Consider the following 12,448-nt stretch of genomic DNA (forward strand, 5'->3'; position numbering starts at 1 on the left):
AAAATCACTATCACCTTAATCACTGAGTGAAACACAGTGCTCTCAGTTATTGTTTTTGTGGTCACTTTTAGAGAAAAATTATATAATATAGTAAAAAAACAATCTGTCCCTCTTATTTTATTGCTCATTTGAAATCTGACTTATTAATATAACTCGCTTCTGTCTTGTAAAACTGTGTGCAGTATTTGGAGACAATCTCGTCACGTCAGATGGACATGCAAAAGTTCATCGCAGATGGCTGCAGAGAGGCTTTACTGGAGGAGAAGAGACGCTTCTGTTTCCTTGCCGACAAACACTGCATGTTCTCCTATCAGACCAGCAACTTCCATGAGAAGGTAATTACGGACAGAGAGATGGTCCTGCACAGACCCGGCCCTTAATGGACAGTTAAACACCTCTCTGTCTCTCATTCTGTGGTGTCCCCAGGCCAAAGAGATCCTCTCCGTCAGGCTGCCCAGCTGGCAGGAAAAGTGCAGCGACATCACCAAGGTGCCGGACACAGTGACCACCATGATCGAGGAGCTGTCCAACACTCCTCAGCAGTCTCCGCTTGTTGAACGCTACAACAGGGTGATTCATATATTAAGATCTAATACATGTTGCTCTTCATGTCGCTAACTCTGATATTCATGGCCCTGAGCTGTTTTATCTTGTCTTGCTCCCTTTAGTTTATCATGCTGATATGATCAGATGAAGGCTGTTTGTGTGTAAAGTGTTTATCATCATCTGGCTCTCAGCCACATGAAGTCCTACATGTTGTCCCTGTAAAGTCCACTAAGTTGTTAATTGCCGCGTAGGAGGAAGACACCAAGTTTCACTTGCACTTAAATCATCAGGACTTTACCCTGGTCACTGTTATGGTTTCATTATATTACTCATATCTCTCTGCTCATCATCGTCTTCTTCTTCATGTTTTCAGAATAACGTGGAGGTGCCTCCACCAGCGCCGCCGCTGAAGGCTCAGACCAGTCCGCTCGCCAACATGTTCAACCAGGAGCCCAGGTTTCCATTTACCCCATCTTCAGACCTCAACTCAGGTACAGAAATACATTTACCTCCAACAAATTACTCACACATTCAAATTTCATCAAATCTGTCGGCTGTTGGTCTGACAACAATTGAGCCTTAATATCTGAAGGTTCCAGTGTAGCCAGGGGATATCTGGATATCTTCATCGTCAATGCACATCACATTGTTCACAGTCGGATTAGCAACTTCTCAGTGTTTGAAATGCAGAAATACATAACTGGAACCACTTGCAGGATACAGGTACAAGTACAGGATGAATGTCCTCTACAGTCTTTAGAAGACGTTTGGTACACGGCAGGGTTGAGCAGCGACGAAGCAAACTCATTCAGGAGGGAGGAGACAAGGAATACCCAAAAACCAGAAACACTAAAAACACACAGACTGAATACACATATAGAGGGCAGAGGACAATGAATAGCAGGTGAAACTGATCTGGGTGGATCCTAAGATTGCACACAGAGACAGGAAGGAAACAAGACATGCCATAGGACACAAATATAAAACTAAACCAGAAAATTCACTTGTTATGGTGGTTAAGTGCAACATTAAACATAAAAAAGGAGAAATCAAAAATAGAAAAAGGGGAATATAAAATACAAAAAGAAACTATAGAAAAGAAGAACATAAAAAAATACAACCTGAATTTAACAACTATCAACAAACTATACACTATAGACTACTGTATATACATTGTTGCACAATCTCTATACAGTGTTACAAGTTATTGCACAAGCTATCTACAATACAGTACGATATAGAGCTACTGTATGATTGTAGGAACCATGCATTTGTTGTAATGGAACACTTTACCTGCCAAATGAGCTACTTGTCACCACCTACTTTTCCAGCAAAAGCTGCTTTGTGTTTCACCTCACTACATTTGCGTTTTTAGGTGTAGTTGTGGTTGCATGCTACTTGTGATCAGGAACCTGGTCACTATTTTTTTATATAGCTATAGCTGTCTACAGAGAAAGAGATTGAGAGACTACTCTTTTTCAGGGGATCATACACATTTTTAAACCTTATTTTTTAATCAGAAAATAAGGTAAAAAGTGAACAGCAGAAAACAACTTTATTTTATTTTATTTTTTTTTTCAAATATGAAATTCCCAACCCATTTCCCTACCTCCCTTATCCCAGCGCACCCCTCCCTCGATGGAAAAGTAAATTATAATATTAATAATAACAACAACAACAACAACAACAACAACAACAACAACAACAACAATAATAATAATAATAATAATAATAATAATAATAATAATAATAATAATAATAATAATAATAATAACAATAATAATAATAATAATAATAGATCCTATACAGTTGACCCTAAAGTTTTGACGAATAATGGATAATCTGTCTTGTTTTTTTCTGCTGTTTCCAGACCAGGGCAGTCTGGGAGAGGTCAGTCTGTCCCGGTCCACGTCCCAGTCATCCGGTCTCAACGTGGGCAGGAAGCCCCGAGTCAGAACCATCTTCCCCCACACGGCGGGCAACAACCTCACACTCCTCAGCTTCGACGATGGCGACATCATCACCCTGCTCATCCAGGAGGAGAAGGACGGCTGGCTGTATGGAGAGCTGGAGAGGACACAGCAGTAGGTTTGAGTTTAATATTCTGGGATGTGCTGATGAGCTCAGACTCTGCTGGAAATACAGATGATTTGTGCTGGTTTTGGTGGTTCTTTGTCTCATAATGAGTCACAGTCTACTCATCTTTTTATTCAGCTCAGCATCTGTGGAGTTAAAGGATTAGTCTGCTGATTCTGTTCTTTTCTGATTGTCAACAAACCCTGTTTATAGACCAAAAGCTGCTGTGGAATGATCCAACTCACAAGTATAAACTCTGACAAGGTTTTTTTCTCTGTTATCCAACATGTTTCTCCGTCACCATGAACACACACAAATTGGTGGTTTTGGTCTTTCGCTGGATTTGTTGACAGTAAAATGTAAGATTATGATGTGTTATCCTTCAACCTTGAAGGAACGCTTCAGCCACTAATAACCATTAGTATATCAGTTACTCAGCCTGTGTTACATTGAATTAGAGAAGAAATTTTTTGATTTTTCTGTCATGCCTTCATGCTGAACAGAGAAACCAAAAATGGAGAAAATCTGCTGAATATAAGAATGGGGCAAAACCCAAAACATCCATCAACATCTCAAGCATTTAAATCTCTGTGACCTGAGAAAACTTGTTTGATTTCTTTTGAGAACTTAAAAACTCAGTAATGAGCATCTTGGCAAGATCCAGCAAACTGCAAGGAAAATAGTTAAAGATGACAAAAAAATGTCCCACAGCTAATTTTTTAAGATAGCTGTAGGGACGTTATTCAACATTATCAAAAAAAAATGTCAAGAAAACTATATTTATAATTCTAATAATCATATATTTAAAATTTTGTTATAGAAAAAATGTTTGATTTCATTTTAGCACTTTGTCAGGGTCATCTTCTTGTTTCTTTCTTTTTTTTTAATATTGTATGTTTTTTTAACATTTGTTTGTTTTTGCTAGTAATTTACATCAATTTTTTGTTAATTTTCTGCAAATTTTGGGCCACTGTTGTAAATTTACTCATTGCTTTCTTACCATATTTTTGAAAGAAATCTAGTCAAATCTCATTAATCCACCTGGCCGACCTTACTGACAGGGAACTGAACTCAAAGTTAAACGTATTTCTCCCCTCTTCAAATTCAGACTCCATCTAAAAAAACAGTGATTTTACCTCACAGAACACAGGAGCTGCTGTTCTAAGGCTGCCTCCATTAGTTAGTTTCTGTTACTGTGGGACTGTGGTGTTTTAAAGGTCTAGCGTTTGGGATTTAGTGGCCTCTAGCAGCTAGATTGCAGATTAGTGAGCAGATTACTGTCTCTGTCTAGAGCCAGTTTTTGGTTTGTCCTTTCTGAGCTGCTGCAGAGACAGTACCTACACCCCATGTAGATATAAACTGCTTATTCTACGGTAATGAAAGCACAACTATTCTTATTTTCAGGTGATTATACACTAAAGAAAACACACTGATTTTATGATGTTCATTTTAAATCCTACACACTGGAGCTTTAACACACTGGAGCTTTATTAGTGACCAACAACACAAACAGACAGCAGATCCCTGAAATATTTACATATCATAACGTGTTATCAAAATATAAAATAGGAAGTTACATTGCGAGATGAATCTCTGTCACACCCACAGGAGGAAATGTACTCTTATTCCAGCAAATATGCAGCAACACATGTTTCACATAGCTCATCACATAGCTCAGTTAGCAGCAGCAGCAGGACTCGTTTTATTGCTCTGTGTTGTTTTTTATCCAGCTGAGCTGATACATCAGGCTCAGAGACACACAGTATGCCAGCTATGTTCACCATGATGACACACTCATAAAGACACATCTCTCTGTCTCTCTTTCACACCACACACACACACATACGTAAAGAGAAAATCCAGGTGCACACACACCAACAGAAGACATCTGGTCTTTTATGCCATTGATGATGTCTTATTGATCTTCATCCCGTCACATGTTGACGAGGAGCAAACAAAATGAATATGTAGCTTTATGCAGCAGCTGTGATTCATAAAGAGTGACACTTTTATGGCACCTGTGGTTTGCTCAGATGATGATCAGCTTGTGGGATGTTTGTGTTTGTATGTGTGTATCTACAGAGGATCCTCTGAGTGTTAAACTACAGTCATCTCCTCTGTGGATCAGTCAGGTCTCATGTTGCAGGCGACAGGATTACAGAGTGCTTATTCTTCATTCACTCTTTAAAACTGATTAACCCACGCTTTATCTGCTTTCTGCAAATGTGTGTATGTGTGTGTGTGTGTGATCTGAAGTCGTTTTAATGCTGTCAGCGGCCGTTTGTCAGGATGAGGACATCCTGTTTCTTAGCAACAAATCCAGTGTGTTAGTCAATAAGACGTATTTTTATTCTCTGTGTGTCAGAGATTATATGTGCGACTGACTCAAGTCTGCAGCAGTGATTCTTAACTATTTTAACTGACAATCAGAAGCAGATGTCCTCACAGCCTCTTGTATGCACGCAGATCTTCAGTGTCCTGCTGTGACTACGAATAAACATTGAAAGCCCTGCAACTGATCATATTTTAAAAGTGGATTTGATTTTTATATATATTTTATCATCATGCAGCCTGAGATATACCGATGTAAAGCACATCATTTAAAAAAAAACTCTTGGAAATGTACCCACCTGGGTGCATGCTACTGTAACTGTAAAAGGACAAATATCATCAGCCTGTATGTAGAGTCTGAACTGAAGAACTAAATGATGGTTGCTGATAGACATTCTGGCACATTTACTGATTAGTCCTGTTTCTGTTTATGTTTGGTTGTGATATTGCCCTGAATAGCTGGAAATAGTCTGACGATTTGAAAAGACTGGAAACAAAGCTGCAACACGTTCTCATCTCAACTCATCAAAAACTGCCACTTTGTCACCTTCATGTCTAAATATGACGCTGTAGGTATCGTGTGTCTGTTTTAGACGTTCAGGGACGTCGGTCAGTTTACGCTTGTTAAATACATTGTGTCTTTTCAGAATAAACTTCAGTTTTCACAGCTTCTGCTTATTAGATGCGTACAGTCTTCTTTATATATATATATTAAAAAAAACTTAAAACATTGTTAAAACACCTTGTTTTTACATGTATTTCCCCTTGTGCAAAAAACGTGTTAAGAAAAAAACAAACAAAATCCACCTAGCACACCCTATAAACCAAATCTGTACATGACATAAGTTTCAAAACTATAAAATGAGAGACTCCAGGAGTGATTGAAAAATAAACTGTGCCATTTTTCTACATTACACAAACAGGATATAAAGAGTTAATGAGGGAGCTGTTGACATTACGAGACAGCTGTTTGTGCTAAGCAAAGTGGCTGCTAACAGGAGCATAAAGTCATAAAGTCAGGACAAATGTGAGAGTGGTATTTATTGTCTCTTATAACTGTGAAAATAGGGAATAATTGTATTTCCCAAAATAGTTGCAGTGTATCTTTGATAAGTAGGCGTCGTCATGTAATGTGTATGTTTGTGACATGGATTCCAGGAAACACCGATGGTTATCCAAATAATCAATGCAAATTTTATGACAGTTTATAATAGTTTTATGATGTGTTTGCCCTCCTCATCAGGCGCGGCTGGTTTCCCTCATCATACTGCAGACCGTACACCGAGACAGTGACATCATCAAACAGGTGAGAGACATTTCAGCATGCTGCATGAAGTGAATCACTGTTTTATTTGATGGCTAAGACTTTGTTATGTGTCAGCAGCAACGTGGGCACACCGGTCCGAAGTCTGAGTGTTACCAGTCTGCCAGAGCAAGAGGAGGAGGAGCCTGTGCTGCTGCCACCGCCAGACTACAGCGACGACGCCCCCTCCGGCCCTGTGGTCTCATCAACGCCCTCGCCACAGAACACGGTCAGTGCTAGCCCCCAACAAAGCACCTAAACACAAGTCATATGTTGTGCTCTTAAAATCTTTGAATGTGGCGAACTTTAGTTCATCATGTGTCACTCTTAAAATGTTTTTCTTAATAATTTCAAGTCACTGTTGTCTGATATCACACACTTATTGTCAACTTTTTTCCATCTTCAGTCTGACATTGCGTCCACTCTAACTGATGTCTGTGGGGGAGGGGATTCAATGTTCTCTAACAATCACTAGAGACCAACATATCCAACTGAATCCAGTGCTGTTTTAAGGCTATTATGTTGCGTTGCCATGACAACATACTGGTTTTAAGAGGAGAGCAGAGCGAAAAAAAACCTGAACTAAGATGCTGGGCGATATTTGAGAAGATATGTTAACATGGACTAGCAGCTATCTTGTTTTTGTTGTTATTACTCTTCATTGGTTCTGGCATGCTGTTTGACAACAGCTTTAGTCCCGCCCCTGGTGCTGATTGGTCATTCTTTTTACTTCAACCAAGAACTCCGCACAGAAACAATTTAAAGGACACAAACAATTATACATAAAGTTTTGCAAGACTGGAAAATAACAATAAATTTTAAAAAAAATTATAAAAATAAATATCTATATTAAAAAGCAAAACAAAACAAAAATACCAACAAAATATAAATAAAATTTTATTTAAAAAAAAGAGAAAAAAAATAAATTCATGTCACAGTGCCAGACGAATCAGTCAACTGTAACTCCATAGAGTGATTGAATTTCAGGGTCTGGCAGACGTAACTATATGTCTTAAAACAATGACACACAGTTAACCTACAGACACTAGTTTGTAAACTTATGCAGCATTTTGTAACTAAGTAATTAGCCAGATTATTGGAGCTGGTGAGGACCAAAAACAGGAGAATCAGTATTGGAATAACATCACCTCAAATGAGGTAATGTTGCTGTGTGTCAGCTGGTTGTGGTTGTTAGCTCTGGCTAACAGTAGAAGGGTGTAGTTGTACAGTGAGCCACATGGCATGTTGTTCTCGATGAGGTCTTGTGTTTACTGATCGTATATCTGAATTCATTACATGCACGTCCACCTCTGTCGTCTGACTAATCAAGTCTTATCAACGTCTTTGTGCTGCACAATCATCGGCTCCACGCCCCGAAACACACCTCAACTCCTCCAACCTGTTCCAGGAAATCAAATCTATATTTAACGTTAATTCCAAAAGTACGTGCGAGCCTCAACATATCCTGCAATGTGGAGACAGAAAGGAAAAGTGTGAAACAGACCACATTTCTCATTTTCTTCAAAAACGTGAAAAATGCTCCCGACCAGGTTCTGCAAGATGTAGGAGCACAGAGATTATTAGAAGGAGAGAGTTACACAGAGGACAGGAACGGACAGACCAGAGACAAGATATAAAGAAAGACACAATGTGTACAGACATTCTTATATTTTGTGTGTCAGCTGAATGAATCCAGCCAGCAGACGAGCCCGGGCACACTTCTTCCTCCCTCATCATCACCTTCCTCTCCTCTCTGTCTGTACTCGGTGTCCTCTGGATCTGCTGCCTCAGGGTTTAACCACGAGCACATAAACCACAGAGAGGGACGGACCACCCTAACACTTTCATTTGTTCCTTTTCCCATCTCAGTCTCACATTCTTACAATTCAACGGTTTTAAAATAAAAAAAACTTTAATAATGCCACATGTAAAGAGCCACCATTACAGTGGGGACTTTTTTCCCTGAGTTAAACCTCTCAGGCAGCATTCAGATCCCTACTCCTCACTGTCAAACAGAGGTGAGAGCATCTTTAGCTCCTGTACTTTGAAAAACAATATTACAAGAGTTTTGTGTGGCACAGATTACTGAGGAGTATCAGCTCCATAGACCTCCCTCGCCGTTAGTTACGGGGCGATGAGGGAGAGATGAATGTTTTGAAAATGAAAATGAGGGTTTTGCCAGCTGATAAAAAACACGTCCCCTCCGTCTCTCTCCCATTTTGCTCTGTTAGCTACAAACAGTAAAACTGTGGTTTTGTGTGACTGATGTGGCTGCTATATACCCAGTCTCAACTCATTAAACATTTAAAACTGTTTTACAGAAAAGTAAAAACTGAGAATTCCCTGATTGTGACTTTTTTTTTAAAAATTACACATATTTGATATGTCACAAGAGATAAATGATCCATCAATAGAGGGGCAAAGTGTTTTTAACCTTAAAAGGTTCTTGTGTCCTGGTGGACAGAGACATTGAACAGACTCAGCATTGTTTAGAAATTTTATTATTAGTTTTTATATTTTTCATTTTAATTTCTAAATCATCTTTCTGGCAGTTGGACCTGAAATGTTCTTTATTCATAAAAATGAGGATTCTGGGTCATATTTTGAGCTAAGAGATCAACAAAAGCTCCAGTTAAAATTTTGTACCTTATTCCTAAATGAATGAAAACAATTTTTTTAAGTGCAGTTTACAACACGGCTTCCTGAAAGGCTGACTTCAGGGAATAAAGTTTTCAAAGCCAGACTGAGACTTGTTGATGTCGTCTGCTCTCTTATGGAGGAGCACAGCAGTGCAGGTTTTTCTGCAGCCAGGAATAAATACAATGACGGCCTGTTTTCTTTTGTAAGCTTGATGACGGAGTTAAATGATGAATATAAGCATGTGAAAAACAGAATCAGATCTCTGAAGGTGACAACATGAAGTCACCTTTGTTTATCAGCTGTTGTCCTGCACACTAAATAAATCACTGATAAAATCTGAGTTTAAAAACACGTTCTGATCTGATCTAAAATGAAAATACACAAACTCTCGGGTTGACAGTAACTCCTCTGTCATCTTTATTAGCCGCTGTCCTACTCTGTACACTTTCTCTGCAGTGTTTTATGAGCACACATGTGCTACGGTGGCCCTGAGGGCACACAGCTGTGTTCTTTATCGTCTCCATGCTCACTTGGCTCTCTGAGGGCGATGAGCTTATCGTCGTGTGTCTCTCGCTAGCGTTTCTAGATTGTCCAGATTCCAGAGTTGCTGAGGTCTGAGGTCTTAGCTGACGTGTTTGTGATTCGGAGGGAGGTTAGGAAATCTAAACCAACCAGTCTGACTCACTGACTCTCCTCACAGCTGCAGGGAGGGAGGGCGTGGGGCTGTGGGGCCTGTGGTGGCGCGTGTGTTTTCAGTGTTGTACGTTGGATGTTGAAGGGTCTCTTCCTCTGTGTTTTTGACAACAGGTTTCTTTAGTCAATGGCTCTGCAATGGCTCCTTTTCTAGGGTGAGTGACTCTAACACAACTAACAAAAACTCACTTGTTGAACTCATTAAACTTTGGTTGATGATGACGTTGAAAATGTAGCAGCATCTAAACTGGTTCCTTTTGTTCTGCAGAGGAGGGAACCCGTTTGCAACGGTCAAACTGAGACCGACTGTCACAAATGACAGATCAGCGCCCGTCATCTAACACAGGAGAGAGGAGGATTTTCACCGCCATCATGCCTTCAGGGGAAACACACCGAATATATCAACCCCAACCTGACGTCTCACCAGCCTGCACGCTCGTCACTCTCTCAGCACCAGTCTGCTCTATTACAGGGATCCACTGTGTTTTACATCAGCCACCATCCGCACATGGAGAAGCACGAATCCTGACCAGAAAAGAATAAAAAGTAATGATTTACCCCAAAATGAAAATTTAGACTTTGCTCAATTCGCTAAAGGTCAGAATTAAATTCATACTATTCATAATAAAAACCAGCCCATCCTTCTGCAGCTTTTAACATGAAGCAGATGGAAATAATGTTATAATAATATTATTGCAATAATAACGGAAAGAAATAAATCAGCCCTGATTGTAAACACAGTAAGGCTGATAACTTTGAGATTAAAACGCATTAAATGATTAAACGCTTGTTTCCTGTGAATCCCTCGCACACAGGAAGGCAATCGGGATCCGGCAGCGTGCGCATGGCGGACCCCGCCACCGCTGATAAACCAAAACAACACTGAATGTAATCTCATTGAGTGGCTGCTGCAAAAGATTGCTGATTGCTGATTATTAATAGCAGCAAAATAACCAGTTTTATTTAATGAAAATGTCAAGTATTATAACTTTATCAAACATGTTCCGCCTTCTCCCAGAGTACAAAAGTGTAAAAACTTTTTTTAACTTTCTGTTCAGCCAGGTTTCGCAGAAATGTGAGGCACATTTTATGCCTGTATTTGAAACTGTAAACTGCCTGCAGCATGATAATAGGAGGCGAAGATAAAGTTACCACAGTTAATGGAGTGCCTGGTGGTCCAACAAATTCCAACAGAGTTTCTATTAAAAGCCCAAATCTTCATTTTGGGGTGAACTGATGCAGAGGAGCTGCTCGGTGTCATGAGGTGTTTTCTTCAGGCCTGTTTTAACTGCAGTCAGTGCAGTGTTTGAATGACCTGATGCTGATGAAGGAGACCGACACACAGGCTGTCCACCTGACTCACCAAATAGATATAGGTATATACATATATACACATATATACATATTGTTATTTTTCTGTTTTATTCTGATTATTTTTGTCTTTTTTTTCTTAATAAGAGGCATTTTGATATCCAGTGAGAATGAAGGGAGAGTGACGTGTTGGGAGAACAGGGTTTGTCATTTGAGTGGAGGTGAAACAGTCAAACGTCACTGTTTGAGAAGAGAAAGATATTTATATATCCTCTGAGTTTTATTTAAATAAAGAGTCCGCTCTGTGATCCCACGCTGGTTTGGATTTGACTGCTGCTCCGTGTTTTTGATGAAGGGAATATTTTTCACTCCTCATGTTGTTTCATGTCCATTCTGTGCACACTTTATGCAAAATAAAAAACGGACATTTGCATCGTCTGAATAAAGTGGGTCCTTGTTTGAAGTACTACCTGTTTTGTATTTGCTTCTCAGGATGCTAAAATGTTTGATGAGGAAGTGACAGATCACTCAGTTGATTGATCCTCATATAGACCCACTTATGTGTCAATGGACACATGATGCTTTAATTTAACATTTTTTAGACCTTAAAAGTAGTTTAATAGTCTTTAATTTAACATTTAATCTCATTCAACGTATCCATTTTTTAATTTCTTTTTGTCAAAATGAGTTGAGCTTTTCATATTTCTGATATAACAAATCCTTAAACCTAATGCTGAACCTCACACCATCTTTAAACTTTACACTTTACCTGTTGGTTAAATGTACATTAACTCTTTGAAACCTGGGCAAATTGGCTTTTCTTTCAAAAACATGGGAAGAAGGCAACGAGCAGCTTAAGAAGAAATTATAAGCAAGAAATTAGTAAAAATAAACAAACAAAAAAACAAAAACAAAGGAAATATTCTGGGAAAAATGCATGAAATTATAATAATCCTGTAAAAATCATATAATTCGAATAATTATAAATCAATTTCACTATATAGTACAGTTCAACATAATTTTCTAAATCTACTAATTTCTTCCAGTTTGCGGGACCTTTCTTGCCAAGTTGCTATTGCTTTTTTTCCCATGTTTTTTTAAATAAATCAAACTAATTTGATTAAGTTTCAACGTTTTAAATACTTGCGAAAGGTGTCTGGTGCAGCACAAGTAAAGTGATGTAAATACAGGTTTCAAAGGGTTAATTTAATACACTCATAAGCATATTCCAACAAAAAACCTTCCAGTAACTCACCAGGAAGAGACCGTTGGCTATGTTCTTGCTGCAGCAGCTGCAGGTTCCATTCCAACCTCCAACCCCCCCAATTCACGCTATATCTGTCATGTCAAATAAAGTTAAAAAGAAAAGGTAAAGGTACAAAAAAAAGAAAACCTTAAGAACATGACCACTTATAAACTTCTGACCTTATACTGATCTGCAAAGCTTCAATAAGAAAAAAAAGACTTTTCCTACATCTTAAACTTGGTAAAATGATACTGAAAACTTGTCTTAAAACACATTACATTTTTATGGACTTGCCTTTCATC

General features: G+C 38.8%; 1 protein-coding gene across 1 annotated transcript in view; it reads left to right on the top strand.

Annotated features, from left to right (window-relative positions):
• The window catches only part of baiap2l1a (BAR/IMD domain containing adaptor protein 2 like 1a), a 31,723-nt gene extending 20,357 nt beyond the window's left edge, over positions 1-11,366 (top strand). The window contains exons 7-14 of the mRNA XM_042507762.1: positions 183-335; positions 427-570; positions 920-1,037; positions 2,417-2,630; positions 6,197-6,259; positions 6,338-6,485; positions 9,704-9,744; positions 9,858-11,366. Coding sequence (XP_042363696.1) covers positions 183-335; positions 427-570; positions 920-1,037; positions 2,417-2,630; positions 6,197-6,259; positions 6,338-6,485; positions 9,704-9,744; positions 9,858-9,930 — 954 coding nt within the window. The 3' untranslated portion in view covers positions 9,931-11,366. The remainder of the gene's footprint in view (positions 1-182; positions 336-426; positions 571-919; positions 1,038-2,416; positions 2,631-6,196; positions 6,260-6,337; positions 6,486-9,703; positions 9,745-9,857) is intronic.
• The last annotated feature ends 1,082 nt before the right edge of the window (positions 11,367-12,448 follow it).

The sequence above is a fragment of the Plectropomus leopardus genome, chromosome 19 (assembly GCF_008729295.1).
Source record: "Plectropomus leopardus isolate mb chromosome 19, YSFRI_Pleo_2.0, whole genome shotgun sequence".
Lineage (NCBI taxonomy): Eukaryota > Metazoa > Chordata > Actinopteri > Perciformes > Serranidae > Plectropomus > Plectropomus leopardus.